Source organism: Gobio gobio (assembly GCF_949357685.1).
Source record: "Gobio gobio genome assembly, chromosome: 25".
Taxonomy (NCBI): domain Eukaryota; kingdom Metazoa; phylum Chordata; class Actinopteri; order Cypriniformes; family Gobionidae; genus Gobio; species Gobio gobio.
Genome location: NC_137121.1, coordinates 13,110,667 through 13,137,968, shown reverse-complemented (window position 1 = coordinate 13,137,968; position 27,302 = coordinate 13,110,667). Strand labels below are relative to the sequence as shown.

The following is a 27,302-nucleotide window of genomic DNA, read 5'->3' as shown; positions in this document are numbered from 1 at the left end:
TGGTAAAGCTGAATTTTCAGCATAATTACTCCAGTCTTCAGTGTCACATGATCCTTCAGAAATCATTCTAATATGATGATTTGATGCTCAACAATCATTATACCAATGTTGAAAACAGTGCTGCTTAAGTGTTTTTTTTTTGTGGGTGCGTGTGTGTGTAAACACTACCATTCAAAGGTTTGGGGTAAAAAATAATAATAAAAAAATTATATATAAATATATTTACCCAAACATTTGAATGGTAGTGTTTATACACTTATATATAATACTTTTATTCAGCAAGGACGCATTAAATTGATCAAGAGAGACAGTAAATACATTTATATTGTTACAAAATGTTTCTATTTAAAATAAATGCTGTTCTTTTTACCTTTCTATTCATCAAAGAATCCAGATAAAAAATGTACCAGTTTCCACAAAAACATTAAGCATGCAAAAATGGTTTTCCACATTGATAAAAAAATACCATTATTAATAATTAAGCACCAATAATAATTATCATATTATCATATGTAATCATAATCATAATCATAGTAAAATGCTGATTTTGTGCTAAATTATTATCAATTATTGATTATAATTTAGCACAAAATCAGCATTTTACTATGATTTCTGAAAGATAACACTAAAGACTGGAGTAATGATGCTGAAAATTCAGCTTTACTATCATAGAAATGAATTTAAAATGATATCAAAAGTTATTTTAAAGTGTAATAATATTTCACAATATTACTGTTTTTATTTTATTTTTGATCAAATAAATACAGCCTTGGTGCATGAGCATGAGAGACTTCTTTCAAAAACATTTAACATTTCAAACTTTTGACCGGTACTGTGTATGTGTGTACATAATATACAGGTGCTGGTCATATAATTAGAAAATCATCAAAAAGTTGATTTATTTCACTAATTCCATTCAAAAAGTGAAACTTGTATGTTATATTCATTCATTCATTACACACAGACTGATATATATTACATATTTATTTATTTTAATTTTGATGATTATAACAGACAACTAAGGAAAATCCCAAATTCAGTATCTCATAAAATTACAATATTACTTAAGACCAATACAAAGAAACGATTTTTAGAAATCTTGGTCAACTGAAAAGTATGAACATGAAAAGTATGAGCATATACAGCACTCAATACTTAATTGGGGCTCTGTTTGCCTGAATTACTGCAGCAATGCGGCGTGGTATGGAGTCGATCAGTCTATGGCACTGCTCAGGTGTTATGAGAGCCCAGATTTCTCTGATAGTGGCCTTCAGCTCTTCTGCATTGTTGGGTCTGGCATATTGCATCTTCCTCTTCACAGTACCCCAGAGATTTTCTATGGAGTTAAGGTCAGGCGAGTTTGCTGGCCAATTAAGAACAGGGATACCATGGTCCTTAAACCAGGTACTGGTTGCTTTGGCACTGTGTGCAGGTGCCAAGTCCTGTTGGAAAATGAAATCTGCATCTCCATGAAGTTGGTCAGCAGTAGGAAGCATGAAGTGCTATAAAACCTCCTGGTATACGGCTGCATTGACCTTGGACCTCAGAAAACACAGTGGACCAACACCAGCAGATGACATGGCACCCCAAACCATCACTGACTGTGGAAACTTTACACTGGACCTCAAGCAACGTGGATTGTGTGCCTCTCCTCTCTTCCTCCAGATTCTGGGACCCTGATTTCCAAAGGAAATGCAAAATTTACTTTCATCAGAGAACATAACTTTGGACCACTTTTTTTCCTTTTTGTCTTTAGCCCAGACGAGAGACGCTTCTGATGCTGTCTGTTGTTCAAGAGTGGCTTGACACAAGGAATGCGACAGCTGAAACCCATGTCTTGCATACGTCTGTGCGTAGTGGTTCTTGAAGCACTGACTCCAGCTGCAGTCCACTCTTTGTGAATCTCCCCCACATTTTTGAATGGGTTTTGTTTCACAATCCTATCCAGGGTGTGGTTATCCCTATTGCTTGTACACTTTTTCTACCACATCTTTTCCTTCCATTCGCCTCTCTATTAATGTGCTTGGACAAAGAGCTCTGTGAACAGCCAGCCTCTTTTGCAATGACCTTTTGTGTCTTGCCCTCCTTGTGCAAGGTGTCAATTGTCTTCTTTTGGAAAACTGTCGAGTCAGCAGTCTTCCCCATTATTGTGTAGCCTACAGATTTAGACTGACAGACCATTTAAAGGCCTTTGCAGGTGTTTTGAGTTAATCAGCTGATTAGAGTGTGGCACCAGGTGTCTTCAATATTGAGATACAATTTTCTGAGATGCTGAATTTGGGATTTTCCTTAGTTGTCTGTTATAATCATCAAAATTAAAATAAATACAATTTTGAACTATATCAGTCTGTGTAATGAATGAATATAATATACAAGTTTCACTTTTTGAATGGAATTAGTGAAATAAATAAACGTTTTGACGATATTCTAATTATATGATCAGCACCTGTATATATATATATATACATTGAATTATTAAAAATGGGTATAAAAACATTTCAAATGAGACAATGACAAATTCAGCTTTTTAATTATCATCTCACAATAAATTTCTTTAAGCACAGAGTGATACAAATCATACAACATTCCTGTCAGTCTTTCATACATAACTACAGAAGCCACCGATAACAATATACAGCAATTCATCCCTTTACCACAAAGAACAAAAGAAAAGTTGATCACAGGAGGCTTTATATGCTCCTGCGTTCTTCCTCATTAAATACCACATCTCAAAAACTCATAAACGATCTAAGTATCATAACTTTAAAAATGCCCCCGCTCAGCTCATCCTAAAACCAAATAAATAAATAAATAAATAAATAAATAAACAAACAAACAAACAAATAAATAAATAAATATCTGTGCTCCATCACTGTCATCATCCAGTGTAATGTTTTTTGTTCTCAGGCCACATTCTAAATGAAAAATAATATCTGTGCTCCCGGTGTAAAATAAGTTGGAGTTCCATTAAATGAATTCTGTATAATAATAAACTAGCACTGTGCAAACAAACCATGTTTTCACTGTCAATGTACAGAAAATATTACCTAAAGACAGACCAAAACACAATAAACCTCAAATTAAACGAAATAACAATCACTGGGTGTTTTCCTTCGGCGTACAAACCAAGAATTTAAATCCTAATGTGTCAAAAGATTAAATTCTTTAATATAATTCATCAAAGACTTTTGATTCGGAATAAAATTAAATAAGCAATCCTATCCGTCCTGTTAAAGACTCTTTTAAAAGGATTCTGATTAGTTTGTGTCGCTGTCGCTGTCAGAATTATTGGACTCTCCGAACTGGCGGGCTAAATAACGAAGCTCTTGTGGTTCCAATGAAGTCATTTTCCCATCAGCTCCAATTTTCATTGGCTGGATCACCTGCTCCCTGAAAGAAAAGCATGATTGAAGTTACTTACAGTTGACGTCAAACAATTCGTTTTGGCTTTTCTGACATTGCTTTATTACCTAGAGAGTTTGTCGAACATGTTGACCAGTTTCATGGCTTCGTATTCTTTCTGTTCTTCAGTCATTCCCTCCATAGGGTTGGGCTGCTCCTCCTCCACACGGCCAGTCACCGGATTGATACTGTACAGCATAAAAACCCACAAATATCTCTGTTTTTTCTAACATACAGGTGGCCATTATGATAACTGTCAATGTTGTTCATGACATACTGAGGTTTCGCCTCTCTGTACTCCTCAGTATCGCTGTCCTCATCTTCAGAGTAATGTCCAGGGTCTCGACCGCCTCTCATCAGTCCTCGAGCGGCCAGCAGCCCTGCCGCGTTACCGTAACCTGTGTACTTGATAAACCTGGAAACTGATAACACAGTGGATCAAATGAATATTATTTCTCTTCAACTTCTAAATAAATCCATATACACTGATTAGGCATAACATTATGACCACCTTTCCTTATATTGTATTGGTACCCCTTTCCTGCCAAAACAGCCCTGACCCGTCGAGGCATGGATTCCACTCGACCCCTGAAGGTGTGCAGTGATATCTGGCACCAAGATGTTAAAAGCAGATCCTTTAAGTCCTGTAAGTTGCGAGGTGGGGCCTCCATGGATCGGACTTGTTTGTTCAGCACATCCCACAGATGCTCGATTGTATTGAGATCTGGGGAATTTGGAGGACAAGTCAACACCTCAAACTCGTTGTGCTCCTCAAACCATTCCTGAACCATTTCTGCTTTGTGGCAGGTGCATTATCCTGCTGAAAGAGCCACAGCCACCAGGGAATACCGTTTCCATGAAAGGGTGCACATGGTCTGCAACAATGCTTAGGTAGGTGGCAGTTTCCCAAAGCATCACACTGCCTCAGCCGGCTTGCCTTCTACCCATAGTGTATCCTGGTGCCATGTGTTCCCCAGGTAAGCAACGCACACACACCCAGCCATCCACGTGATGTAAAAGAAAACGTGATTCATCAGACCTTCTTCCATTGTTCTGTGGTCCAGTTCTGATGCTCACGTGTTGGTGCTTTTTGGCGGTGGACAGTGGTCAGCATGGGCACCTTGACTGGTCTGCGGCTATGCAGTCCCATATGCAACAAACTGCGATGCTCCAGCATTAACTTCTTGAGCAATTTGAGCTACAGTATCTCGTCTGTTTGATCGGACCAGACGGGCCAGCCTTCGCTCCCCACATGCATCAATGAGCCTTGGCCGCCCGTGACCCTGTCGCCGGTTCACCACTGTTTCTTCCTTGGACCACTTTTGATAGATACTGACCACCGCAGACCGGGAACACCCCACAAGAGCTGCAGTTTTGGAGGTGCTCTGACCCAGTCGTCTAGCCATCACAATTTGGCCCTTGTCAAACTTGCTCAAATTCTTACACTTTCCCATTTTTCCTGCTTCTAACACGTCAACTTTGAGGACAAAATGTTCACTTGCTGCCTAATATATCCCACCCACTAACAGGTGCCGTGATGAAGAGATAATCAGTGTTATTCAGTTCACCTGTCAGTGGTCATAATGTTATGCCCGATTGAGGTTTACACTACTGTTCAAATGTTTGGGCATAGAAAGACACAAAAATCTATATTTTTATTTAGCAAGGATGCAATAAATTGATCAAAAGTGACAGTAATGACATGAAATCATGGACATGATTCGAAAAGGTAAAATGGTCCTGAAAAAAAGAGTCACACTTGAACTCCTCATGGTAAAAAATGACTGCATTGGAAATTGTAGGGAGATGAATTTCACAGAGTGAAAACTTTTGGTACTGCAGCCAAACAAAATCTTACTGAAAGCTCCTTTTTTGAGATGAGCTCAAATTTGTTACATAACTTGTTTAGATCTAGATGGCTTGTTTAGATGGCTTTGGTTTTCTTGCAGTTTTGGGGTAAAATGTGTTTTTTTAAATATATATTTCATATAAAAAATTTAAATAGTATTTTTGTGCATTTTTCATAACAATAAATGTAAAATGATGTAAAAAAATTTAAGTTCACTTTTTATTTTTTTTTTAAAGCCAGTGTCGTCTTTAAAAAGAGACCAAACTTAAGATTTACGACAGCTTAGGTTGAAAATGTAATTTTCAGGTCTATGCTTAAAAAGTGAATAAATAGATTATAAATACAGCGTACATTTAGTACCATAACCCCCCCCCCCCCCCCCCCCCCCCCCCCCCCCCCCAAAAAAAATACTTAGTATTAAATAGAAAAACATGATCAAACTAAAATATAGTACATTCATTTCAGGGAAAAATAACAACAACAAAAAAAAATCAGTAATTTTTGCCCAACATGCAAAGAGCACCAGATGGTACTAAAATCAATTCTGTTCTTTTGAACTTTCTCTTCATCAAAGAATCTTGTAAAAATATGTATCAGGACCAAAAGAACCAAGAAAACTGAATTACAAGTGTCAACATGCTTAGTGTACTTGTAATGATATTGTAGTATGTAACGTACCACTCTCCTTGCACAGTACAAACAGGAACTCAGCTGCACAGTGCTTCACGTCTGTGTCTATGTGGGTCATTAGACGCACTAGCTTGTTCCGTAAAGCGTTACCGACCTCAGGTCTGTTTTTGACATCTCGTAATGGGGGAAGCACCTGCGTAGACACACAAACAGACTTAAACAGATCTAAACAGGGCAAATTAGCGCGAGAGCACAATTCCAAAAAAGCGCAGATGGGAGTGGAAAGTTCTACGGATGATCTACTGACGATTATTAAAGAACACAGACGCAGCCGGATCATTTCCATTATGACCAATAAAAAATAAAAATGACATAATAACAAGAGAAGCGCAAATTAGCGTCTGGTTTAAGACATACTTTGTTTTAGATTGTAAATAATGCCGTAAACACCAGTAAATTGACGAGCGCAATCCTTAGTAAATCACCTGTGTGATTCATTTAAATCCATACATTTTGCATCTGAAAGGGAAACTCCTACAAATGCATATGCAATAAGGTCAGCAGCAAAAATAACCTTGTCCACGCCTTTTCAGCGATAATTTCTCACTGCGTGTCTTTAGTAAATCCTGACAGTAGTTTTTTTTTATGCCAAAAGAGGGTTTGTGCTTGCGCAAGCTGTTAGTAAATCTGGCCCCAAGTCTTCATCCAATCTCACCTTCATTCGTAAAAACTTCCTGGTCTCTCTGTGGATGCGAGCGCTCTCCGTTAGTAGATTTAATGAGGGCAGCAGGGTTTCCTTCAGCTTGTTTCCCTGGAAATACAACATCAACAGATGGAGACGGTGAGGAGTTAAATTGTTTTACATTGGAGCTCCAGCTGTGTCCTGGGCTTGAAATCCCTCAAAGCGTTCCCATCGCACCCAGCACAAAAACAATAACAAACCATCCGGCACAAACAGGTGTAGAGAAAGCTCTCAGAAACGAAAGAATACAGATTATTTAATCGCAGGTGTTTCACCTCAACCTAACCAGGCACGACAGCAAAATGCAAGTCAAGCCAAATTTATTACACACAATACACACTGTTTCAAAGCAGATTTACAGAAAATCATGATGTCAATTTTTATAATATCACCCTATAGTCACATTTAGCAGATTAGAGCTGGGCGGTAATATAGTTTACATTTTGTAACAATATAAATCAAGCTGTTGTGATTTGCCAAATAACATAATTTTGCGTGAGTATACTGTATTTATGCAGGTATGGTTGGATTAGGGGTGGGCAATATGACCAAAATCATATGAATCATTTAATTTCAGGATAGTAATATATATTATATATATATATATATATATATATATATATATATATATATATATATATATATATATATATATATATATATATATATATATATATATATATATATATATATATATATTAGGGCTGTCAAAAGATTAATCGCGATTAATCACATCCAAAATAAAAGTTTGAGTTTACATGATATATGTGTGTGTACTCTGTTAATTATTATTTATATATAAATACACACACAAGCATGTATATATTTAAGAAAAAAATAAATTTTTTATATATAAAACATTTATATTTATATTTATTATAGATTAAATGTATATACAGTATATACATGCAAATATTTCTTAAATATATACATGAATGTGTGTGTATTTGTATATAAATAATAATTAACAGAGTACACACACACATATATTATGTAAACACAAACTTTTATTTTGGATGCCCTAATATATATATATATATATATATTATATTATATTATATTTATTGTCACAATATAGCTAGTTTTGCTTTAATTAAAGTTTTTTTATGATATCAAAATTGAATTGAAATGTCGAAAATCGCATCACCAATTTCAAAATTACATAAAAACTAATACTAGCCAAACTGACATGAGTAAAAAAAAAACACAGGCTCACTGAAGACAAGTAAACAGTCAGTGATAAAATAGCAACAAATAAAATAATTACAATAAGACAAAAAACTACAACAGAACAAAGGCACAATTGAAATAGACCTACCTGAAAAACTTTAAAGCACTAGATAGGCCTATAGAGTTACTATATATTGTATAAAGTAACCAAATGTACAAAAAACAGTGCACAGTCTTCACTGTGTAAATTAAATATACATTTATTCTTATTGAAGATACAAAAGTGATTCAGTCAAGAGATTGATTAACATTAATGGCACAAACGGCAGCAGGTTTATTAGGCTGCTGTCACTTTAAGACTGAGTGCCCAAAGACGGGCATTTTGACACAGAAGTGTGTATATTTGACCGTTCAAACCCAACAAGGTGATAAAAATAACTCACACGCTGTATGAGCAGCGGCTTTATGTGCGCATGTTTCAGGTGTGTGCGCTCAGAAACCATCTCACAGTGCGCGCTTTAGCGGTTTAAAATCACTTTTTAACCGCAAGGCTTAAAGACACAATTCAATTATAAGCTTTCGAGAACACACAGCACAGCAACGTCACATGAGAGTAACCGCGATAGAGACAATAGTCCAAAATCTCTACCGGTTAATTGTGTCTACCGGTATATCGCCCATCCCTAGGTTGGATATACTTATAGTAGTTGTATAATATGTTATTAATTATAAATGAATGGGTAACACTTTACAATAAGGTCTCATTTGTTAACATTAGTTAATGTATTAACTAACATGAACTAATCATGAGCAGTACATTTGTTACTGTATTTGTTAATCTTTGTTGACGTTAGTTAATAAAAATACAGCTGTTCATGTTAGTTCACAGTGCATTAACTAATGTTAACAAGATTTTAATAATGCATTAATAAATGTTGAAATTAACATTAACAAAGATAAAAAATGCTTTATAAGGGCAGTTCATTATTAGTTCATGTTAACTAATATAGTTAACTAATGTTAACTAATGAACTTTATTGTAAAGTATTACCAATGAATGTAATGTAAGTTATTATTTTATTAATAATACATTTACTATTTTATAATAAATAATTTAAAGGTGAACTATGTAGGATTTTTGCAGTAAATTATCTAGAAACCACTAGGCCAGTGTTATATATTTTGTTCAGTTGAGTACTTAGAATATCCCAAATGTTTTCAACTATTTGTAATTCGTGAGAAAATTGCTATTTTAACCAAGGAACCGGGACGTGTGAGCTATGCGTTTGAGGGAGTCGCCTGTCGATTGGGTCATATCTGCGTCACCCTCGGTTTCCGGTTTTATTCAGTGAAACACTTTACTCTCACTGCATTGTGAACAAGTGTCATAGCAGCCGCCGAGCGAACGTCATAACTTCCTTTTCAACACACTCAGATAAATCTAATACGATAAACAGAGTTGCGTTACCTCATATACTCATGACTGGAAAAGAGGAAGTGGCGCCGGCAACCGTGTCATAATAAAAGTCCCGCCAGCGACTATGCCATAATAACAGTCCCGCTCTTCAATCGCTCCTGCGGCCTTGCTCAGCTCCAAAAAACTCATTCCTGCTCTGCTTCAGACTACAGTAATGTTAATAATCGCATCCATGAACATGATTTCTGCCCGAGTCCTATCCTGACTGTTTCCCACCGGCTGTGAGGTGAAGACCACATGTCCCGAGAATCTGCGCTCACACGTGGCGTCATCAAACTACGCCTTTGTTTTGAACAGGCGAACTCTAGTGGACGGAAAAGTTACATAGTGTAGCTTTAAAATGTATAATTCTAAAGTTTTCTGTTGTTGTTTATGTTGGAAAATACTAACTAAATAAAAATCCCCATTTCCGTTTAACACACACAGATACATGAAAGGGAAAAAAAAGGAAAAAGCAGAGTAAAATAATTTGTTTAATTAATTTGTTTATTCCATAAAATAATATACAAAAATATGTAAATACCATATAATTCACAAGATTTATATTTATATGCTTATCATTTCTATATGTACAAGGATAGCCAGACAAAAACTAAACGATCCCGCGGCCTCTCTTGAAGCCAACACGGAAGTGACTTAAACTGCAATTCATCGACTGGCCACTAGAGACAGGCTCCAAAAGGGAGTCAAATCTGTATCTCCCCCATGTTAAACATGTTTACAGCCTGGTACAAAAAGTGGTTTTGGTCTATACGGCTAATTTTGCCCTTCGTGACAACTGTGAGGGGGGTGAATTTTTTTATAACTCATCCTAAGTCTTAAAGTTTTGCATAATTAAGGGCGTGGCCCTCAGCTCCACCCATGTCCCGCCTCTTTGCCCATTTTCAGTTATCCGGGATTGATGGGCTGCCAAGATGGCGATGACTGGCTCCGCCCACTTTATTCTTCAAAAATGCTCTTCAGAAAACCCTACGTCACGGACACTACATCCATATTTTTTTACAGTCTATGATAAAAACATGATGTTTAATATATAAATAAGTGGGATTTTGGACCAATGAGATTTCACTGTGGGCGGAGCTACCCACCAAATGACCAAGAAAATGTCTTTATGTGAGACAATGTTTACATTTGCAACAAGCACTCAGATCAACATTGAAGAAACGTGATTTATCGTTTGTCTTATTTTGTCACGTCTGCTAATGAACATTAACTGTTTTAACCTTTATAAAGATGCTTTGAGAGATTAGAAGTATACTTTTGCTCACCCGGTCGAGTCTTTTCTCCATAAACTCCAGCAGCACCTTAACGGCGTCCATGTTGACGCCCATGTACTCGATAGAGCCCTGCTGGACTTTAGGCATCAGCAAGACATCAAGACACGGGAGCGGCAGGTTCCCCAGCAGGTTCACTGTGTGGCTATAATACAAATTCACATCAGATTTAGTTTTCCTTTTACAAATTGACTAATCAGTTGGGACTGAGGTCCCTGTGGATCTGCACTAATTTGTTACCAGTCTTTACAAATCAGAGCAAGACACAGTTAAGAATCTGTGCCAGTGTGTCACTGTGTCAAACAACTTTACTTGATTCAGTTGTGTTATAGTTCATTATTGAGAAACTGTAACCTTGCTTCCACAAACCTTTCTGCATCTAGATCTTCTGCCCTGTTGCGTGTGTCCTGGTAAATCCCATGTTATGGGGTAAAAATTAAATTTGTTGGTCCCCATGAGGAAAACAGCTTATAAATCATACAGAATGATGTTTTTTGAAAATCTTGTGTTTATGGTTAAGGGACAGAATATACAGTTTGTACTGTATAAAAATCATTATGTATATGGAAAGTCCCCATAAAACATGGAAACCAAACGCGTGTGTGTGTGCGTGTGCGCAAGCGCACCTGTGCATCTCTTCTGTGCGCTCCTCTCCCTCTGAGGTGCTCATGATGCAGTGTCTCAGTATGGCACCCAGGTGTCTGTAAGTTGCTGCTTCTTCCTGCATCCCACACACACACACACACACACACACCAGCACAATTCAAGTCCCATGAAACCACATGAGATCTGCTTCACTAATTAAACACTGTTATTTACACTGAGAGAACAGATCTAATTGCTGCGGGTGTGTAATGCTTATTCAGCAACATGTGAGAATGAAATTGACGTGCCTATGTGAGATTATGACAAAATTAGAAAACTAAAAATAACTTGTTCTCTTATAACAATATTAAAGGAACACACCACTTTTTTGAAAATAGGCTCCCTTAGAGTTAAACAGTTGAGTTTTACCGTTTTTGAATCCATTCAGCCGATCTCCGGGTCTGGTGGTAGCAATTTTAGCTTAGCTTAGTATTCTTTAGTACACAATGTAACTACAGAAGAGGCAAGTTTTAAATAGGAAAAATATCGAAACTCTTTGGTCATTTTTTGAGCGAGATGCTAACAGTCTAATCAGATTCAATGACCTATTTTCAAAAATAGTGGCGTGTTCCTTTAAGAGGCAGGCATCATAAAATAACATTTAGGGCCCTATCTTGCACCCAGCGCAATTGACTTTGTACACCGACGCATGTGTCATTCCTATTTTGCACCCGCGCAAAGCGCGCTTTTCCCTCCACAGAAGCACGTCGCTAAACTAGTGAATGCACTTGCGCTCCCTGGGCGGTTCAGCGCAAAAAAGGAGGCGTGTTCCGGCGCAAACAATCCCTGGTGCTATTTTGCTGTTCCATTAAACAATTGCGCCACTGACCAGAAAAAACCTAGTCTAAAGTCAGTGGCGCGTTGCGCGTTGTTCATTATGCTATTTTAAGGGCGCATGCTTGACCATAATGTATAGCGTGCACAACGCGCATACACTTTGCTCATGTAATCTACACAGATGCAACAGTTATTTTTGCAAATCTCATAATAACAATAATAACAATAAATAAATTGTTACACTAAAAAAATATTAACACATGAGATGACGGAAATCATTGTGGTGTGCCACGAAGATGTGAAAAAATAGGCATAAATCTAGCTTACAAATGATTCAGGCTAATTGTAATAATTAAGGATAAGACCTGTTTGCCCAATAGTGGCAAGACATATATGTATATAAGGACATCTGACAAATTGGTTTGTCCGCCAAGAACCAGGAAAAAAAATCGACTGAAAAACTGAAAAAACTGAAAGACTGAAAAAATAAAAGACTGTGAAATCACCTTTACCATAATGTACAACATTACAACTTCACTTCTCTGTCTTTCACTGCTCTTACAAGAACATCAGTCTCCTCGGCTGTGAACCGCTCCTGGCGTGCGCCTGGTAAATACGCCATAATAATAGCAATCCATAATGGAACTTGCGCACCTGCTTTTAAAGGGAATGTTGGATGACGCTCGGATTGGTTTATTCACGTTACGCCCAAACCACACCTATGAATAATGAAGCTACTTCAGACCAACCCATTTTAGATTTGCGCCGGGCGCAAGAGCCATTTATCCCGCCGGGAAAATAGCAACAGCGCCGAGACCCGCCCACAAAGTTACTTGCGCTTCGCGTTTTTACACTTGCGTTTCAGATCGTTAAAATAGGGCCCTTAATCTGCAGCAAGGAATGCACAATATATCAGTATTTGCTTTAATAAAAATTACATCAGTCTCAATAGGCCGATAATAGAAGGATCATCCTATTTTTTTCCAGCTCAATATGATATGTATTTTTGCTAGTCTAAAGATTGCTAAAACTGCAAGATTTAGACTAGCATTTTTTCTATTACACATTCAAATATTTTGATGACTGATTTCACTTGAAGCATTTGTTTGACTTTGTGTGAAAAATACCTTTTTTTATTGACAAATCAGTATAGATTTATAAAATTGTGCATCATATTTTAGTTATCAGTCAATTTAATAAAAATGTATATAAATATACACTGTTCAATAGTTTGACTAAAAGCGGCATTAAAAACGTTTATAATCTAACAAAAGATTTTATATAAATTCTGTTCTTTTGAACTTTCTATTTATCAAAGTGATAAAAGTTTCTTGAGAATCAAATCCTCATATTAGAATGATTTCCGAAGGATCATGGGACACTGAAGACTGGAGTAATGATGCTGAAAATTCAGCTTTGCATCACAGGAATAAATTACTTTTTAAAATATATTAAAACTGAAAACAGTTATTAAAAATGTTAATAATATTTCACAATAACTAATATAAGTAATATAATATAAGTCATATTTTACTGTATTTTTGATCAAATAAAGGCAACCTTGGTGAGACTTCCTTCAAAAACATAAAATGTACAGACCACAAACATTTGAATGGTAATGCACGTTATGCATTTTGAAACATTTTGTAATGTTTTTGATTAATATTGTATTTTGTATATTCCATTACATGGAATTTTTGCATTGTGTTGCATTATTTTCGTGGGAATATCCTAAATATCCTGACATATACCATCTCTTTTGTAATTTGAATAATTCTATACATTTACTGTAATACATTAGTAATACAATAATATATATATATATTTTACTGTATTGCCATATATATTGTTCTTTCTTTCTTTCTTTCTTTTGACTTTGGGGTGAAATAAGGCTGAACAACAAGTTCAGGTCTTGTGAGATACACCCATTGAAATTGATGAGTTTCTATTGCTGCATATAATTAGGGCACAAAGATTTCGGAAACCGCAGCATTGTCACATAATGACTACATAATGTTGCCTTACACAATTAAATGTGGCAGCAAACACAGTCTCACCTCGTCCACCTTGCGGCGGTTGGAATCAAAGGTGACGTTAAAGAGGATCTTCAGGATCTCCATGGCTCTCTCCGTCTCCTGCCTCCCCAACGGGGGCAGCTCTGAGCAGCCGTCAAAGCCCGCGCGGGCCACCTCGTACATGTCGGGCCAGCAGAGTCCGAGCGTGGCATCCAGAGCCTCCGACAGCAGACTAACACCCCGCAGCTCGCGTGCCAGCTGGGCTCTCACGTCCACGCGCAGGGCTGTGATCAAAAACGTGAGGCGCAGGTCAAAGAATCGCACGTCGTGGTTCCACTGTGGCTCGCGGCACTGTTTAAGCCTCTCGGCCAATCCCACGATCAGCTGGAGCTCCGCCCCCGCCTCCTGAGCCGCCTCACTGTTGAACACAATGTTACACAAGCACTTCAGGGCCTCCACGATCACCTCCAGGTCCGGGATCTCAGGTGTGACGCCCTCGCCCTGCACGAGGCCGGCATGTCGGATCAGGATCTGCATGGCGTGGCGGGTGGCGAAGGGAGACAGGCTCTTCTTGTCACGGGACAGGATGCGGATGGTTTCCAGGCAGGCCAGCTGACAGGACGGCTGGAGGTCTCTCTCCAGGAAGCCCAACACTAACTCACCCAGACGCTGAGAGACGAGAGAGACATACTGTCAACAACAGCAATTATCTACACCATCACCTTTACGAGCCAGTGATTCTCAACTGGTTTTGCTTCAAAACCCTGATTTTACAATGCACAGTATCAAAATAGTTTATTTTATATTCAAAATGTTAGTTTAGTGTAGTTTTTACTACTTAAAAAACGACTTTTTTAAATATAAATAACAATATAAAAACTACAATATAAATTCAAAAACTATTACAAAATATAAAACAATACATTACAGTTCAAAAGTCACTTATGCTCAACTGTTTATTTTTTTGTGAAATTGTGAAATATTTTAATATATTTTGATTTCGATTAATCACATCCAAAATTAAAGTTCTTGTTTACATAATATATGTGTGTGTACTGTGTATAATTATTATGTGTATATAAATACACACATGCATGTATATATTTTAGATTTTTTTTTATATTTACATATCAAATTATATATATATATATATATATATATATATATATATATATATATATATATATATATATATATATATATATATATATATATATATATATATATATATATATATATATATTTAGTATATACTGTACATGCTAATATTTCTTAAATATATACATGAATGTATGTATATATATATATATACATAATAATTATACACAGTACACACACATATATTATGTAAACAAGAACTTTAATTTTGGATGTGATTAATCGCGATTAATCGATTTGACAGCACCAATTTTGAAATGCAATTTATTCCTGAGATGAATCTGAATTTCCAGCATCATTACTCCAGTCTTCAGTGACACATTGACCTTTAGAAATCTATCTAATATGCTGATTCCTTATAATGATCAATGTTGCAAACAGTTGTGCTGCTGAATATTTTTTTGTGGAAACTATGATATATTTTATAAACTATGATATAAGATTCTTTGATGAATAGAAAGTTGAAAAGAACAGCATTTATTTGGAATATAAAAATATATCTTTACTTTTATTTTTGGTAAATTTAATGTATCATCGCTGAATACAATTATTAATTTATATACAAAAAAATCTTGCAACACACGTTTGAACCGCAGTGTACATATTCTATATTTAATTTTATACAATTTTAAAAGATACAAAAATATAAAAATATATACAATATATAACATATAAATAGATGAATAAAAAAAAATACATTAAAATTACATACCTGCAACCCAATCAGAACACACCTGTGACCCATTTTTGTGTCACACCCCACCAGTTGAGAAACACTGTTACAGTCCATGTGAGAGAATCTCATGGGTGTTATTTTCATGCGATTCAATGTGGTTAAAATCTTTCAGCTTAGAATTCAGGTTTTGAAGCATAGCCTACTTGTTTATTGCAAGAGTTCTGTTTATGCTAAAGTAGCAACATAACATTTTGTCAATTTTTTCCCCCAAAATTTTCTAATTCGCCTGTGGTTCCATCAAGATTTTGTTTTTCAATTTATAAAATAAGTAAAATAGTAAAATAAGGTCTGTGGTAAACTTAAGTTGACAATACTTGGACGTTTTGCTGTACAATGTAAACTACACACTCACACACCAAATGTTCTTATCTAGTTACTTATTCGAAACACACATTTAAAAAAAAATTATCTTCAAAATGAGTGTTTTAGATATGGGTGTGTGTAATTTACAGTGTACAACAAAACGTCCAAGTTTCATCAACACATTTAACTCTATTGAAAAACCCCATTATAAACACCCAGGAAAATCTCGAGGGAACCAGTGCCAAATTAGTCTTCGGTGTTTCGACGTCATCCCAGCACCACTCTATTTAAGTTCCTGAGAGGTACCATTCATTATTGTTACAGTGGACAGCTCGCTATATAGATGGGCGGAATGATTGACAACTTCTCAAATTCTCCCTGACTGTGCTTCACTGCCAAGACCTCCGACTGTCTTACTGTGGAGTTTACAGTTACCAAATTGGAGTCCAACTGTGACACGTCCTTACATAACCCAGTCAAGCAATGAACAAAAACAGATCTGATCATCTGTTTGAAACCCGTCTGTGACAGGGATAACCAAATATAGTAGCATTATGGGGCCCTATCATACACCCGGCACAATGCGGTGTCAGGCGCGACGCAAGTGTTTTTTGCTAGTTTCAGCCCGACACGTTGTTTAAATAGCAAATGCACTCGCGCCCATCTGGTCTGAAAGCGAGGTGTGTTCTGGCGCATTGTTGGTGCTTTGCTATTTTGAGGCGGCTGAAAACGACTGCGCCATTGACCAACAAAAACCTGGTCAGTATTTTTTGTGTTATTTAAATGGAGCGTCAGTAATATGCGCCTATAGGCGGGTGCACAATACGTGTACACTCTGCTTATTACACACACACACAGGGACACACCGCGGCACACAAACATTTTAAATATAAAAAATAAAAGGATTTCTCTCTGGAGAAGCGCTCAGTTGTTCCAATCGCAAATTCCACCATGTAAATATCGAATCCGCCATGGTGCAAGTGCAGCTGGCTTTTAAAGGGAATGGGAGATGAGACTCTGATTGGTTTATTGCACGTTACGCCCAAAATACACCCATTCCTCATTAAGAGACACAACCCTTTTAGACCATGTGTGGGCGCCGACCATTTTTCCCGTTTTTAAACTAACTAGCAAAAGTGGATTCGAACTAAGTGCACTTGCGCCGTGTGTTTTAGACCGTGCGCTTAGATCGTTAAAATAGGGCCCTTGGTGTTCTAATCTATAGCAGGGTTTTTTTAAACTGGAGTCCGCAAATAATTCAGAGAGAAAAAAAAACCTTTGGACCAATTTTATTGTAAAATATATAATTCATCAATAATTATTTTAAATATATATGATGATTTGATTTTCCAGGTAATATTTTAATGAATTATATTGGATTCATTTAATTAAATGAAATGCAAATTATTAAATTTTTATTCATTTTTACAAAGGGATCATGTTCTTAGCATCAAATGATTTGAAAAACACCGGTCTGTACATCTCAGTGAAAATGTGATTTACTGAAGTAATGCTTTTCGTAAAGCATTACATTGCTGCAGATGGGACTGCTGTAAAACAATGATTAAAATGACAGGAGTCAGCCTTTATGTCAGAGACCAGAGTTAAAAACAGAAATGAAGGGTACTGGATGTCAGTTCATATTAGAGACAGTAGCAAAAATGTGGCCAGCAAAATGCAGTTTGGGAACTAGACTAGAGTGACCGCAGAACTGAACACTAAAATAATGGTAACACTTCACAATTAGGATCCATTTATTAACATGAAAAATACTTTTTTTTTTTTTTTTTACATTTTATATATACAATATATAACATTATATAACAATAAACATATAATACAAAAACTATTGATGTAAGAAACCTAAATAATCACAAAAAATGACATTATTAATTACAATACTGATATCTGGGCCACTGTAAAATACTTCTAAAGCGTTTATTAATCTTAGTTAATGTTCATTTCAACATTTAATAATACATTATTGAAATTTGTATCTGTTAATATTATTTAATTGGCTTGAAGAGTTATATTTTAACAAATTTTTACAAAGATTAATAAATACTATACCCAATGTATTGCTTACAGTTAATGTTAGTTAATGCATTAACTAACTTTAATTGAACCTTATTGTAAAGTGTTAACAAAATAACAAATATAATGGAAACATTAACACATTATTTTAGTTTTTATTATGATAGTTTTATTAATATTATGAATTCGCTTTTAATTTTATATCTTCATTTTTCATGTTCATTTTTAGTTATTTCATTGTGTATTTTTAAGTATTGCTATTTAGATTAAATTTATTTTTAGTTAGTTTTATTTTTCATTTATTCCAAGTTAATAATTTTAGTGCTTCAAAACTTATTTCAGTTTATTGCCACAGCAACCTTTTTATTTTCATTTAGTTTAGGTTTTTCAACTAATATTTATATATATTTTTATCTCAACATGATTTTAATAGTTTTAGCTAACGATAATAACCTTGCATTAACAAAAAATAAATAAAAAAAATAAAGTAGTAATAGTCAAAACATGCACCAAAAAATCTCGTTTCACGTTTTATTGTGTGCATTAGGAATTTATTTTATTCTGAACAGACCAAAACAGAGCCATATTCGGGTCGTGACCCGTCAGTTGAGATCCACTGGTCCTGATATTAACATTGATCCTGATATTAACATTGGCCATTAAAAGACCCATATCGATCGACCATGTGCACAAATGGGAAAATATTACTGGTGTAAATAATGCAAATGAAGTGGGACAGCATACAAAGATTTAACTTCTGAACCACATTGATTCCCATGAAACCATCTCAACCATGTTACAAAATCCCAAAGTGTATTTCTTTATATTTTTGGAATGTTCCCATCATGTTAAATTACAAAACCTTCTTGGTTATACAGCAAATTCCAACCACCAGATTCATCTAGCAATCAGTAATGAGAAATAGGCTTTGGGTTCTACGCTAATGCTATACTACGTCCAAAACATTGAGCTACCCATATACCTCTTTCAAATGTCCATCCTATTACAAAAGGCAAGCAAAAAAGTGCACAGAGCAAGGTCACATCACAACAGCAGATCATCATCTGACATAAGCACAAAAGCTTCTTACATTTATTGCAAATCAATTGAAAACATTTGGCCTTGCAGTATTAATGAATACTTAAAGGGCGTGTTTTAATGTATCTAAAATGGCTAGACAAAGCATTAAAAAGCTTGTTCTTCAGGGTTGAATTGCTGACCGTTTGCATTATGATGTTGAGTAAGGCTTACCTCTCGGTCTTCCTCTTCCCCAGGGGTAAACAAAAAACACTGTGATTTCTAAAAGAGAAAAAAATAATAATTTCAACAACTGTGAAATACCAAATGCGTATATTTATGCATGAATACAAAAGATACTTTAAGTTGCACCTAAAAAAACTTAGTGTGCCAACAAATTAGAGGGGCTAAATGCATATATATTTTCATGTATTATTCACTTTTTTGCCAATGTGTGATGAAACTTAAAAACCGAGACCTTCCCCAACTTCTAGGTTGCCTATATGAAAGCCTGTAGACTGATTTTTAACGTCCAGCGATTTTAAGTTCTCTGGACGGTTTTGCCGAGAAAACCCCGAAAGTCTCTCTTCTGTTCTATGACACATATGCTTATACAATGTTCATGATAATGCCAAAAGAGCCATTCTGTACTGTAATATGTTAAAGGGGCAATTCAGCGCTGGGAAGATGAATGTGTATTTAAACTGGGTCATTCATGTAGTAGAAATTATTTTTGAATTTGGTGCCTTCTAGATGGAGAAAAGACAGAAAATGTATTTTTGTCTCATGTGGATGAAAGACAACAACTCCCAGAATGCACTTGCTTCGCTGCCCTACGAGGCCACTCCCTACACCGCCTCCAGCGTTGTTTTGATCTTCATAATAATACAATAATTTTGTTCAGTTTGAGAATAAACACTACAATTAAAAACTGAACGTGTCTTTTCAATTTAAGTGTGAGTGAGCCGAACGAAAGTCACAGGACAAACGCAGCATGAATCAGATTTCATTCATCACGAGAGCGAAGTAAGAGCTGAGCAGAGTTGAGGTAAGCGTGGCATTCATTCTCAGCGTGTGTCCAGTCTGGCGCGTTTTCAGATCGCATATGGAAGCTAAACTTTCATAGGAATTCATTGAAAAGTTGAGCGGCCGTGCGCATTTACATTCTGTGCGTGAGATCTCTCCCCTATGGGCGGGTTGATAACATGCGGAACAGCTCCTTCTACTGGCTGTAGTCTCTAGCCTCTGGACGATATTTGCATCATCTGAGGATTTTTTCCAGAAACAAAATGCATTATTCTCTCGTCTCAGGGGGATATGAGAGGGGGAAAGTACCATAATTTGAATATACTAACGGGTTTCTACTGATACAAAGCTTAATGCTAAATCGCTGAAGTAACCCTTTAATATGTCAGAAAACTGATTAATTCTAACTAGTCTCACATAGCCAGATCTATATAGTCTCAATACTTTATAATCAAAATATCATAATTTGAATTACCTCATCTGTCAACTGGTGCATTGCAGAACAATTGCAAACATATCCACATCGCTATGATCAGATGCTTTCTACTGCTTCTTTCTCACCGTTGACATTTTGTGTTTACTTTGTTATTGAGAGGAAAGCACACAGCTCATATTTAGATATTCATTTGTATGTTTCTTCCTTAACAGTATATCACTGCACAAGTTATTGCAAACGTCTTTTTACCCCATGAAGAAGGAAAAAGAACTTTGCATCGAGTATATCAGGGAATTGAATCATGTTCAGTCTTTTTTTCGTCACGTGTGCATGAGTGCGAACAAGAGCAATATGGGCCCTATTTTAATGATATAAGCACATGGGCATGTCCGAATCCACTTTTGCTAGTTTGGAAAAATGGTCGGCCGGCGCATGGTCTAAAAGGGTTGTCCCTATTCTCTTAAAGCTGCACTATGTAAAATGTTTTCAGTAAAATATCCAAAAACCACAAGGCCAGTGTAATATATTTTGTTCAGTTGAGTACTTACAATATCCCACATTTTTCCAACTATTTGTAAATCGTGAGAAATTGCTATTTTACCCAAGGAACCGGGACGTGTGAGGGAGTCGCCTGTCGATTGCGTCATATCTGCGTTACCCTCGGTTTCCGGTTTTAGGGCGTTTTCACACCTGAAAGTCCGCACCAAGGTCCGAACCGAAGTTCATGTTTTGATACTTTTTATACATTCGGTTAGTTTTGGTTTGGTTTCACATTGCAATTATGTGAGCGGACTAAAGAACTTTACATGACACACTTACGTCCACTCGTCATCATCTATGTGGGCGGCATCTGGACATTGATTGGTTTGTAAACGGACGTGCGTCTGACGTCAGCGTCTTTGACAAGAATGAATGAACGGACGCATATCGTTGCCACTATTGAACAGTGCGCATTGCTTGACTATTTTTTATTCGTTACGTTTAAAAGTGGACATTTCAAGCTTTATATACACATACTTCACATGTTTGTGAGACAAGTAGTCTGCTGAGTTTCGGTTTATTTGAGACCCGCTCCAGTTCATGTGCAAAGCATGTGATCGCTCCCGCAATTATTGTCTGCTATAGACTATTTGCTTCTTATTTATTAAATCCAGGCAATTGTCTGATTAAAAGTTGATTACAATTAAGACACAATTTGTACAAAACGAAATTCCCATTAAAGAAAGGCTTTCTAAGCAAAATCATACAAAATTTCGTTCAAAATTATTTCTGACTTTCTGTCTTCTGACATATTGCGCATATTTTCACTTTTCATAATCAATGAGGCCTAGATTGAATTTAAAAATAACATTATAATATTAAACATAAACTGGAACTTCCTGTAAATGGTCTGAAAGTACGAACCATACAGAAAATCCTTTCACACCAGAAACGAACCGAACCTTTGTTCAGTTTGATCCGGACCGAGACTACCTCTTTTCGTCTGACCAAATTTCGTCTGTTTGGTCCGGACCGTGGTACGGGGGAGGTTTCACACCTGCAATTTTCATTCGGACCAAACTGAAAAGTCAGAAAATCCGGACCAAACAAGATAGGTGTGAAAACGCCCTTATTCTTGCAGAAACGCTTTACACTTACTGCAGTGTGAACATGTGTCATAGCAGCCACCGAGCGAACGCACAGAGTAATGTCATAACTTCATTTTCAACACACTCAGAAGTATCTAATATGATAAACAGAGCTGCGTTACCTCATACTCATGACCGGAAAAGCGGAAGTGGCGCCTGTGTCATAATAAAAGTCCCGCTGTTCACGAGGCGTGTGTTGCCTTCATCTATAGACAATAGCTTCAGCGGCCTTGCTCAGCTCCACAAAACTCGTTCCTGCTCTGCTTCATACTACAGTAATGTTAATAATCACATCCATGAACATGATTTCTGCCCGAGTCCTATCCCGATTCTTTTCCAGCGGCTGTGAGGTGAAGATTCTGCGCTCAAACATGGCGTCATCAAACTACGCCTTTGTTTTGAACAGGCGAACTCTAGTGGACCATAATGCACCTTTAATGGGTAATGGGTGTGTTTTGGGCGTAATGTACAATACATCAATCAGAGTCTCATCTCCCATTCCCTTTAAAAGGGATTTACATGGCACTATTTTTCGCTATTTACATGCCGGAATTTGCGGGCGGAAAGACTGAACACTTCTCCAATTTGGAATCATTTTATTTTTAATATTTGGAATGTTTGTGTGCTACTGCGCATGCCTGTGCGAGTAACAAGCAGAGTGTACATGCGTTGTGGATCCACCTATAGGCACATATTACTAACACACGCTTTAAATAACAAAACAAATACTACGCAATAGGCGCAATCTATTTCAGCTGCCTCAAAATAGCGACGCGCCAACAATGCGCTTGAACACACCTCCTTTTCAGACCAGCACGCCCATGGGCGAACAGATGGGTGCAAATGCATTTGCCATTTAAAGGGGGGGTGAAATGCTGTTTCATGCATACTGATCTTTTTGCACTGTTAAAGACTTGGATTCCCATGCTAAACATGGACACAGTTTCAAAAGCTAAGGTGGACGTTTGATGGGAGTATTTCTTTGCCAAAATTAGTACTTCCTGTTAGTCATAAGTTTCGGAAAGTTTTTTTCGATCATGGGTCCGCTTGACGTCAACAGGGCGGAATTTCCTTGTATGGGCCGTACGGACAATTCTACCGGAAGAGCGCGCGGCGTGAGAGAGAGAGAGAGCGCGTGAAAACAATAGGCTACGCCCATCAAAGCGCTGGCTCGTAGCCAAATAACCCTGCGTTAAGGCAAAAGTGGATGGAATTTGCTTTTCCGGATTTTCAAATCGCCTAATACTGAAGGATGGAGCGGTCCCAACGATATAGGTCCCAACGTTGGAACCGCAGGCAGTGAGTAAGACTGCTTCAAATGTCTGTTTTTGCCTATGCCCATCAAGTAGCCCAAACATGACCACGTATTGATCAATGGAGCATGCGATGTATAGTGTGTACATTTGTTTAGCTGGCCACTATATGTGTATGTTTGTGTATTGTAAAAGCACTCCAAACAACAATACACAAAGAATGGGGAAATATGTTGAACTAAATAAGCGCGCTTCTTCATTCAAATGCGCTACTATTCCATGTCTTTCTATGTAAACACTAGCCTGACGCGCAAAACCAGTACGCTTACTACAAATCATGTCTACACAAACCACGCGTAAACACACACACACACACACACACACACACACACACACACACACACACACACACACACACACACACACACACACACACACACACACACACACGATATAATTAAAGTATAAATGTGTAAATAACACAAGCCGCTAAGCATATTATATAGTTAGTGTAACTTATACCACATAGAGATGTCCTGCTCTAGTCGTTTTTGCTGCTGCTCCTGTTCAACTTCAGCCTCTGGGTCTGAATCCGGATCATAGATGTATGGCTGTATCTGATTAAAAGCCATTTTTTATGTTGAATAAAGTTTTTTCCCGCTTTTAGGGATGACGCAGCTTTCAGACGCACTCAACATAGTAACAGCGGCGCGCGCTCGACATTCTTTAGCTCCGCCCACACGATACGCCCCCAGCCGCACAGCTTTTTTCGGAAAGACTCGGAACAGCGCATCTTCCTTTTATAATTATAATAAAAATAAAGACTTTTCGGAGATATGCAGGATGCAATGCTACTCTATAGGTACTCAAGATTGACATGAGACTGACTGAAACTGAGAGTCCCCCCCCCCCTTTAAACAACGTGGCCCTTGACATGAAAATGATAACTGCGTCGGGCTAAATCTAGCAAAACACACTTGCGTTGCACCTGGCGCCGCATTGCGCAGGGTGTATGATAGGGCCCTAAAAGATGCTGGCTGCAGTTCACCTAACGGCCACAGGTGTCGCTAATAACAAGGGTTCTGAATTCTACATATAGTTCCTTTAAAAAACTAAATGTCAAACCAAGTGGCATTTATTTCAATTTTTTTTCAATTAAAACATTATTCTGCTAGAACACCTGTGTGAACTTGTTTAACATGCATCAACAAAAAAAAATCTTTTAGGCCTAGTTGGTCAAAATTAACTGTAAGTTTGATCCATACTTAATCAATGCCCTAACATATTCCTCTTTAAAAAAATGTATACAGAAAAGATTTTTAAGAAGTATCAAGAAGTACTGTAGGAAAATAGGAGAGCTCCTCTGTTATGACTTGAAATACTTGTTAGTGGTCATTTTGAAGTATGTATGTATGTATATGTGTAGGTATGTGTTATGTGGATATAGGGGTATAAATATGTATGTGTGTATGTATGTATATATATAGATGTGTATATGTGTATGTATATATATGTAGATGTGTATATGCGTAGGTGTAGGCATTTGTATGTTATTTAAAGGAAAGCAAGAATTAAAGGGGTAGGAGTACATAAGTTTTACTTCTTCCTACTCCTTTTCGCACATGAGATAGAAGCATGTTTATACAGGAAAGTAAGATACTTTGCTCTTTTCTTTTTAAATTTATTTTTCTTCTTTACTTTTTTTCTTTTAAAATGTTTGAACATTATTGTATTTTATTTTTTTCTTCTCTCATGTTCGAAATAAAGATATCAAATCAAATCAAAAATCAAATCCTTTTAATGCAATGAAACTCATACATTTATAAATCTGATACTGTATATGTGTCATGCAGTGGAAAAAAACTTAATAGATCTAATTGCAGAGGCAATAAGAAAAAAAGCATAATTTTTGTACAGTCTGTGTATAATATTAACTCATAACCTCTTGATATATATCACTGTCACATCAATTCTGTCCTAAAGTACGATTAGAGCGCTTAGCTGCACGAACCTCTGTGATACCGGCTCACGAAGCATCAGGATCATCCTAAGAAATCTATTTGTGTTGCTCGAGTGATAATCCAGCCGACGTCACACAAAGTTCTTCAACTCGTATGGCTTTTTAGGTAAGATTAGGTATTGAAATTCATCTACTAACCTATTTCCTATGCAGATCATTTAAGAATTCAAAGGCCTCGTGTGTGTGTTTTTTTTTTTTATCATCTAAAAAGAAAGGACCAAATAAGTGTATATGACAGCTTCAGTTAATATATAAAATGGGTTAATCATGTAGTAGCCTACTTATAATAATTATGAGAATGTATTGCTAAAAAGGAATGTTTTTAAAAGGGGTCGAGGTAAGGTCTGCATCCCTTTTGACATTGGATGATCAGTATGAGTCTGACCACAACATTTCAGAATTATAGAATTGCTTTCTTAATGCCTGTCAGGACAACAACATGAACAAATCCATTTACTGACTCCATATGGTACTTATTTTATTCTTTATTTGAATATGATATTCCACTCTTTAAAATTTAATATTTTATTCTATTCTCCAGACAAACATCTACAAAGATAAATCATTTTATTTCGGTTACTCGTGCAATTATTATGCTTTGCATTTGCATTTATAACATCCCCAGAAAACATAACGTATGATCTGACTATGGAAGCTCCTTGTCGATGGTGTTTTTCATGCAATATTTATACAAATGAGGATCTATTATTGTATCATCCAAATGTCACAGCGCAGCAAACTCTCTCTCACTCACTCACTCTATATATTATATTATTAGTAGTATTAAAGAAGAAACGCTTTCGCTAGGCACAAAACAGACACTTCGTTCTAGAACATAGACATGCATCATCTTGTAACAGTCCTGATTTACATGTATCTGATATGTACCTCTTTATTATAGGTCTGTAAAGCTGTCAGTGCGGCATCCTGGTCGCCCGTTTCCATCTTTTCTATGATGGCATTTAAGTCCATTTTCATCGCTGTTCCGCCCTTCAGCTTTCAGGAAGAGCCAAAAATCATGTAAACACAATCAGCTTCAATCCTCCAGCGTTATCCGAGCGATCCAGAAGCTCCTGAATGATGCGATTAAAGGAAGATTGCGAAAATCAATGCAGGGAATCATGGGATTTGTAGTGAAGCCTTCCATACAGACACGACCCGTATTGTTTGTTGTGGTTGGCGCGGCTGTACGAACGACGTTCTTAAAGGTCCAATCACAGACTGCGTGAAAGAGCTATACCAGCCAATCATGTTGCAGGAGGCGGGACTTGTAATGCTACGGATGGTGATGGGATTTGTAGTCCAGAAAGACAAAACGATCGGATTGAATGAATGAATGAATGAATGAATGAATGAATGAATGAATGAATGAATGAATGAATGAATGAATGAATTTACATCAACCCTTTCATGCATGAATTATGACAACCTCAGTCAGGATTTTTCCCCAGTGTTTTTATTTATTTCAATGAGATTTTCAGATGTCTAGTACTTGACTGGACAGTAGGCTATGCAGTTTTGGATTTATCTAAAGAGATACTGTATTAAACATAATTAACAAACCAATGAATAAAATTATATAGGCCTAAAATGAAAACTAGCCTATAAAATATATACAAAAAGTAAAAAAACAAAAGTAAAGTAATAAATTACAAGTAACATGCATTATGTAATCAGATTACTTTTTTGACGTAACTTTAAGTTACATTC

The 27,302-nt window shown here is 36.6% G+C and overlaps 1 protein-coding gene across 2 annotated transcripts; it reads right to left on the bottom strand.

Annotated features, from left to right (window-relative positions):
- Positions 1 to 2,508: 2,508 nt before the first annotated feature.
- Positions 2,509 to 26,700, bottom strand: ric8a (RIC8 guanine nucleotide exchange factor A). 2 transcript variants are annotated; one of them, XM_079809032.1, is made up of 11 exons: positions 26,481 to 26,700; positions 19,464 to 19,511; positions 19,195 to 19,212; positions 14,024 to 14,650; positions 11,171 to 11,265; positions 10,539 to 10,689; positions 6,597 to 6,692; positions 5,930 to 6,074; positions 3,680 to 3,824; positions 3,471 to 3,590; positions 2,509 to 3,390 (listed from the first exon to the last, which is right to left on the bottom strand). In XM_079809032.1, exons 1-11 carry the CDS (start codon positions 26,568 to 26,570, stop codon positions 3,258 to 3,260), a joined length of 1,668 nt encoding a protein of 555 aa, XP_079665158.1. In that variant the 5' UTR covers positions 26,571 to 26,700; the 3' UTR covers positions 2,509 to 3,257. The 2 variants fall into 2 exon arrangements, with proteins under 2 accessions (XP_079665158.1, XP_079665159.1); XM_079809033.1 differs by lacking the exon at positions 19,195 to 19,212 and having other exon boundaries at positions 2,513 to 3,390.
- Between the last annotated feature and the right edge of the window lie 602 nt (positions 26,701 to 27,302).

Coding starts and splice junctions, on each gene's coding strand:
- ric8a (XM_079809032.1), bottom strand. CDS start 26,570: ATGAAAATGGACTTAAATGCCATCATAGAAAAGATGGAAACGGGCGAC. Junction 19,512..26,480: donor TACAGACCTATAATAAAGAG/GTACATATCAGA, acceptor TTTCTCTTTTAG/AAATCACAGTGTTTTTTGTT. Junction 10,690..11,170: donor CGCACAGAAGAGATGCACAG/GTGCGCTTGCGC, acceptor TTTGTATTATAG/CCACACAGTGAACCTGCTGG.